This window comes from Phasianus colchicus, chromosome 25, assembly GCF_987193195.1.
Source record: "Phasianus colchicus chromosome 25, bPhaCol1.hap1.1, whole genome shotgun sequence".
Taxonomy (NCBI): Eukaryota; Metazoa; Chordata; class Aves; order Galliformes; family Phasianidae; genus Phasianus; species Phasianus colchicus.
In genome coordinates this window covers 1,796,461-1,803,638 of record NC_143460.1, presented here as the reverse complement: position 1 = coordinate 1,803,638, position 7,178 = coordinate 1,796,461, and the positions used below count along the sequence as shown (strand labels likewise).

At 48.5% G+C, this 7,178-nt stretch overlaps 1 protein-coding gene across 1 annotated transcript; it reads left to right on the top strand.

Annotated features, from left to right (window-relative positions):
• The first annotated feature begins 626 nt into the window (after nt 1-626).
• RPS10 (ribosomal protein S10) lies at nt 627-6,189 on the top strand. Its single transcript, XM_031605752.2, has 6 exons — nt 627-768; nt 1,700-1,849; nt 2,228-2,399; nt 4,937-5,014; nt 5,562-5,617; nt 6,102-6,189. Exons 2-6 carry the CDS (start codon nt 1,700-1,702, stop codon nt 6,141-6,143), a joined length of 498 nt encoding a protein of 165 aa, XP_031461612.1. The 5' UTR covers nt 627-768; the 3' UTR covers nt 6,144-6,189.
• Nucleotides 6,190-7,178: the final 989 nt, after the last annotated feature.

Genomic DNA, 7,178 nt, shown 5'->3' with positions numbered 1-7,178 from the left:
CTGTTATGAGACTGCTTCAAAGCACGCGGAGGGGCTGTGGGATCCTCTCAGGGTGAATGTTTTATCCATGGTGACTGCTTCACTCATACCAAAAGGCAGCCATGCCCATGCCCTGCTCAGGCTGCTCTGTGCTGCCTCAGCCCTGCAGGGTTCCTGGTCCCTCTGTGCCACCAGCCCAGAGTACAGCCTGAGCAGCGCTGGGCCATGTGCTAATCCATGGGGGATGATCCCAGTCATCAGCACTGCAAATCCCATTGCTCTGTGACACATGTGGGAGCTGCTGGGTGCAGGGGATGGAGTGTCCAGCTGAGCACTGGGGCTGCCCCAACGTCCATGTGGTTTGAGGACTGGCTGCTGGGGGACAGTGGGGGCTGCCAGGCTCTGCGGGCACAAGTGGAGCTGCTCCATGATGCAGCCTGTGGTGGAGGCCAGTGATGGAGGGAGGATGGCCATGGAGGCTGTTGCATGGCATCTGGCACCCTGCACAGCCTCAAGGCGTGCTCCGTGTTTCATTACTGTCCCTATTAATATTTAAAGGCGGCATTAAGTGAGAGGATGACACCACGAGGGATGCTGAGGCTGCAGGGCTGATTCCCATCAGGCATCGCGGCGGACACCTGTCTCGGTGACCGGACTGGGGGCCTCGCGCACTCCACTGCAGGCAGCGCCGCGGACACCCTCAGCGCCTGGGGGCCTTCGGGAGGCCGGAAGTGAGCGCGCGGCGCATGCGTCTTCCTTTCCGCTCTCGGCCCCGCTGAGACTGTCACGGTGAGGCCGCGCTCCGGGCCCGCATCGGGCTCGCATCGGCTCCATCCTTGGGCAGCGCCGTGAGGCGGCAGCATGGCAGCGGCGGGGAGTTCAGGCCCGGCCCGTCCGCTGCGGGATTTCCGGAATCGGGGGGGATCTGGGCCCGAGTTGTCGAGGCGGAAGACCCGGGGGTGCAGTAGGCCGCGTGAGGCCCAGTTACCGGCAGGCCGCGCCGCGGGGCGCTCAGAGCCCTGGGCCGGGGGCGAGCGGCGGAGGGAGCCTCGCAGTGCTGCTGGAAGGAGCGCCTGGCCGTACTGAGCGCGGGGGTCTGAGGCCTGCCGGTTGGGCGCGGGACTGCTGCTGGCGGAGAGTGCACCGGGTGCTCTGTGGGTTCCCTTCACTCGGGTATCCGAGGTGCTGAGCGTCCGTCCCTTTGCTGGGGTCTGCCTGTGGCACTCAAATGGGCTCCAGCAGTGGGTGTTGAACGCTGTGGGAGCACGATGTCTTTCCTGCACTGTGGCTCTGGGTGGACAGCTTGGGAGGATTGCTGAGTTCCGTGGTTCTTGAACTGAGTGTGAATTACTGATTGCAGCGCTAGCGTTGCTAGGCCTGCAGCACTTGCAGTGCAGCTAAAACATGCACTGACATGAGCTGTGACTGTGCTGTGCCAATGGTAGCTCTTGTCTCTTGCTCTAACTGGCACCAGGTAGTTTACAGTCTTTAATGTAGTACTGGAATTTAGTGTTAAAAAAAAGTTCTGGGTGCCCAGGTGTTCAGATGCTGAAATCTAGTTCAAAATCATTTTTAAGAAATGTAATCTGTGGAGCTTTATTTCATGTTAGGCTTTTTGTTTAGAACAGCTGTGTGACCATTTTATTCTGGTAGACGGTAGTCACCTGAATGTGTTTATTTTAAAATAGTCAGTATCTACTGCCTGCTGTCTCTTCTTTAGATGTTGATGCCCAAGAAGAACCGAATTGCCATCTACGAACTCCTTTTTAAGGAGGGAGTGATGGTGGCCAAGAAAGACGTCCACATGCCGAAGCATCCAGAGCTCGTTGATAAGAATGTGCCCAACCTCCACGTCATGAAAGCCATGCAGGTACGGAGGTGAGGGCGAACTGCTGGGACCAGGCTGCGTGTCAGCTGGAATTTGGGCATGAGATATTGTAGATTGCATACTTGTGGATAAATGTTGCCACTTGTTGCCAAATAAACGTTGTCACAGATGTCGCCTTGTAGTCATCATTTCTTTTGTATTGTCCCATTTTTCTCATTATTGCTGTTTCTTATTCACTTGATCTATTCTCCGCAGGCTGTTGAAGGCTTTTGGTGTGATCCACATCTCTAGCTCTCTTTTTTTTGAAGCTCTGATGCCTTTGTGTGTGGTATCATTATATTTTCTGCATGTGGATTTTATTTCTAGATTATTGCCCTTTATCCCAGATAAGCGTGCAGTAACTGAGAATTCTCTCTCTAGTCTCTGAAATCCCGTGGTTATGTGAAAGAGCAGTTTGCTTGGAGGCATTTCTACTGGTACCTGACCAATGAGGGCATCCAGTACCTGCGTGATTACCTTCACCTTCCCCCTGAGATTGTCCCTGCAACCCTGCGCCGCAGTCGCCCGGAGACTGGCAGACCACGGCCCAAAGGTAACCTGTGGTTGGGAGGTGACAACTGTGTCAGCAGAAAGAAGCAGAGGATGAGGTTATGTGTGTTAGACAACGTGGGTGAGGTTAGACAGCTGGATGTCAACTTCCAGCACCAAGTGGTGTGAGTTGCTGTGATTCTGGATGTACAAACATTAATAGATAGTGCATAGTTAGGGGTTTAATTGCGTTTATATTTGGCACTAATCTGATGGCTACTAGAGTGCTGAAGAATTGGAGGTGGTTAAAGAAAGTTGTGAGAGTGAGGAACACCCAGAGCCTTCCTTATCTGATAACACAAGGGAACCTCTGAGAGCAGGCCCATTGAAACTGCAGGCTGTGGATCTAGGGGACAGGTGATGTCTGGAGCTTCCAGAGGGCTTTTCAGAGATTGTTGGCCTCTCTTGAGAAGAGCACACAGACCACTGCAGTTCTCCATCAGGAATATGGCATGTGTTCTCTGTCAGTCCAGCAGGGACAGAGAAACTTGGCTCCAATAGAGGTATCTTAAAAGCTCCTTGGGAGGCTAGGACTGCCAGTGTAGGAAACAGACTGTGTTTGGATGTAGCACCGAGGCAGGGGTGCAGAGGCTGAGCCTCGGTGCTGTACAATTCATGTGGGGATTCCTCTGGTACCTGAGATGAAGCTGGGTATGCAGTGTTCTGCCTTTATCACGTACAGTTAGCCTGACTTGCTTCACAGCATGCTGTTAATGCTGCCATTGCTTTATGAAATCTACAAGTACATGTGGTGTGCTGGTTTTATAGTTCTGATTTTTCATTTCCCAAAGCAGGATGGAGGTGATGGTCATGCAAACATAAATGCTTAAATGCTTGCTAATGTTTTCTTCTGAGATTGCCAGAAGTGCTCTGTGAAATACCTTTTGTTTACTTTTCCTGGTTTTTTGTCCAGGGGCAACAAAGAAACACTGCAGTGTAGGATGTGAACTGTAAAACTGCCAGAAACTGCAGGGAGAGCAAAATTCTCTGGAAACTCTTGAGAGCTACTGCACCTGTGGCTGACAGAACAGCATTCGCAGATCTCTTAGGGGCAAAAAATAGTTATTCTCTCTCAGCGTAGGGAGATGTTGGGTTTTCTGCTTTATTTTTGTGCAGTTTCTTCTTCTGGAATGTTACTCTGCCTTCAAACAAAGCCTGAAAGGGGAGCCTGCATGACAGAGCTTTCTCCTCTCGCTCTATGCTTCAGAGCTGCATGGTAGCCCTAGCCCAGTCAGCAGGCTCTGGGCATTGTGCTCAGGACAGAGGCTGTGGGCATGTTCTGGTGAGAAGTTCTGCGTGTAACTCCCACAACTTGATTTTTAGGCAAACAAAACCGTAGCATCATCTGCTTCAAAAGAAAGAATCGCATCGAAGCTAGGAACATGATGGTTTCTTTGATCTCTCAGCTTTAGATGTTATCCAGTTTGTTCTTTAGAAGCTGTATTTATCCAGAGAGCTGGAGTGACTGCATATCTGATGAAAACTTTTGTAGTTCCTGGCTAAAATTTGTCTTTTCTGGTGCTTTCATGCAGTGCTACCAGCTCTCTCAAGTGATGCTTGGTAAACAAGCTGGAACACTCAGTCTAAAGCAGATTTCAGTGTTTGTATTTACAATTTGTTATATGTGTAATTAAACTCCTAGAAATTAAAAATGGGGAGACTAAATTAAAATATATATATATACAAAGCAACTTCCCACCCGTTGGCATTGGGATGCGTTATAATGGGTTAACCATGATGGAAATGAGGGATGTAGGAGCACTTACAGGAGAAGTTAATCAGTTTATGTATCAGTGAGTAGTATTTCTTTTTGTAATAAGTGTCTATTGGAATAATTGGTTTTTACTTATGGGAGAAAAGTGCATAGAGAGGAAAAGAGGTACATGATTCAGACATTTCTTGTAGCGTGCTTGAGACCGCTGTGATGTGCCAAGCTGCAGCTGGCTATAGTTGTGTCTTATTGCCTGAGCCTGGAGACCTTGCTCTGATACCATGGGAGAGCATTTGATCTTTGATATTCTGTGGAAAATCCATGAGTTGCACAGAAACAGGCAGTTCCACCTCAACTGCTTCTTTCCTGCAAGTATTCTGTCAGATTTTAATCTGATGTTACATAGATAATCTGCTCTTAGCTTTATTAATCTATTCTGTTGTGGAGGATTTGTAATACTGATAGTAGTATTTTAGATTGGGATCAGAGTGCCATGCAGTTTGTGACATAGCTAGGAACAGCCTTGCCAGTTGTGACAGATTCTCTGCACTTCTGATTATTAGAAATAATTGTTGTCTCTGTGTTGGATGCTGTAAATTCAGTTTTAACATTGTTTATGACTCCAACCCAAGCACGAGCTCTAGCAAATTGTACCCTTGAGGTGAAGTTTTCCTTGCTCTATTGCTTTTCCAGTTCAGCTTATATCCACTGAGCTGAGGTGGAGCTCTGCTGGTGGCTGTAATGCCTGGCTGGAGGGATCACCACCAGGTGTAGGGTCACACTTGAAATGTGCTGTTTGTGTCCTCTGATGTTGCTGTTTTGGCTTTCAGGTTTGGAGGGTGAACGCCCAGCACGTCTGACTCGGGGAGAAGCTGACAGGGATACCTACAGACGCAGCGCTGTTCCACGTGAGTGTCACTGCTGCATGTCAGGCTGAGCTTACTCTTTGTGCTGCTTCTCTCTTTGGAAAAATTGTCTTCAGCATTTACCTCCTTTTGAAAAGCAAATGGGGAAATGAGGCTATTGGCATAGCATAGGCATTTACACAGCAGAGGTCATTTTTACCTGCTGTGAGTATCATTCTTTTTTTAAATTTTGTCAAGATGTGCTGGGGGGATTCCAGGCTGGGGCCAGGCGCTCTTCAGTGGTGTCCAGAGAGAGGACCAGGGGCACAGACTGGAACATGGGAAGTTCCATCTGAATGTGAAGAAAAGCTTTTCTTTGAGGGTGTCAGTGCCCTAGAACAATCCTCCCAGAGAGACTGTGGAGTCTCCTTCTCTAGAGATACTCAGAACCCACCTGGACGCTTTGCTATTCAACCTACTGTCAGGAACCTGCTTTAGGGGGAGTTTGGATGGGATGATTGTGAGTGCTTCCTTCCAGCCCTTAGTATTCTGTCATTCTCACTTGGCCAGTGGATTCTTTGGTTTGTAACTCAGTCATTTCTCTCATCAGCTGGTGCTGACAAGAAGGCTGAGGCTGGTGCTGGAGCAGCCACTGAATTCCAGTTTGTGAGTATTTGTATTCAAATGGCTTCTTGTGTTTGTGCTCTGAGTTAGAGACACTGCATATATTGTATCTGTGCATGCTCTGTGCTTATCAGTAACTGCTGTCCCTTACGCTCAGCTGGCTTGCTGCACTCTTGTTGAGGAAACTGAAAGCCTTAACTGCTGTTACAAAAAGTCATTGACACATCTGAGAAGCAAGCTGAGCTTTCTAGAGGAAGTGTAGTATTTTGTACTACAGAAACAGAAGAGTTTGAGATGTGATAGAGCTGGTCAAGATGGGTTCATTTTTGCATAGTGTCACTTATCTGCTTAGGGTAGCTAGTCTCAGATCAGAGTTAAGCTATGCTTGGAGCAGGGGATGTTCATCAAAGTAATGCAGTGTTGAGGACAGATAGTTGGCCCTTCTGTCAGTGGTTTTTGCACTGAGTTTATTTGCTGTTGCTTGTTTAATATGGTGACTTCTAATGCTCTTCCTTTTCTGTTGCAGAGAGGTGGATTTGGTCGTGGACGTGGTCAGCCTCCTCAGTAAACCTCCTGCTCATGTTTTGTGTATAATAAAATAGGTGAAAATGCCACTTGGGCTGCATCAGTGTGTTTTATTTAAGTGTATAATTCTAGAGCTCACATAAGAGGGAGATGACTCGGATCTTTGGCATGCACACAGCGATGGAGTAACTTGTGGTTAGAAAACAGTTTATGGGAAGGAACTTTGTAGGTGTGGTGGTTACTGACACATGGTTTTGCTCATGTGCAGAGGTGATTTATGGGGGGAATGAGGAGCTCTTGGCAGTGCAGAAGTGCTGTGGGCAGCTTTTCTGCTCTGCCTGGGAACACGTGCATTTCTGATAATGCAGTAAATCTGTATAGAGTGAGTTTTTATTTGTAAACAGAAAATTCAACAAGTTAGCTTGACCTGTGTTGTGAATTGCACATAACCTATGCAGGCGGGTCAGCATTTCCTACGTTAGAAATTCTGAATTCACTGGGTTGATCAACTGTGGATTAAGAAAGAAGGGAGGGTTGTGACAGCATCTGCTGTCTGGAGCTGAGCAGAGGTGGGAGAGGGAGGAGTGCAGGCCGGGCTGCACTGCAATATGCAGCCTGCCAGCAGGCGTCACCCGCAGACTAATAATGGGATGGCGCTAATTGGGAATGCTTTTCTGTTGCTTGATAGGTGCTTCTTTCTAGAGCAGCTTTAGGATCACAGAATACAGAAGCAAAGAACCCAGGGTGAAAGGAGCTGCTTACAGTCCTCGTGTAGGGATGGAGCAAATTGTAGGCGTGTAAATTTTGTTAAAATCTGCTATCTGAGGGAGTTAGAGCTGCGGGGAGAGATGGGGTGCCTCCAATCAAGCACCCCATCTGCCTCCTGTCGAGTTTGTGCACCTCGATGGAGCTGAACATAACTGTGACTAAACGGCCAAGTCCCACACGGCTGGATTTAGCCAGGATGCCCTGCACGGCCTACAGCTCTTAATGCAGATGTGCATTAAAGCAGCTTTTTTTTTTTCCAGCTGCCCACTGCCCTGCCCGGATCCAACGGGGTTTTCTGAAATCCCTGCCT

Coding starts and splice junctions, on each gene's coding strand:
- RPS10 (XM_031605752.2), top strand. CDS start 1,700: ATGTTGATGCCCAAGAAGAACCGAATTGCCATCTACGAACTCCTTTTT. Junction 1,850..2,227: donor ACGTCATGAAAGCCATGCAG/GTACGGAGGTGA, acceptor TTCTCTCTCTAG/TCTCTGAAATCCCGTGGTTA. Junction 5,618..6,101: donor CAGCCACTGAATTCCAGTTT/GTGAGTATTTGT, acceptor TTTCTGTTGCAG/AGAGGTGGATTTGGTCGTGG.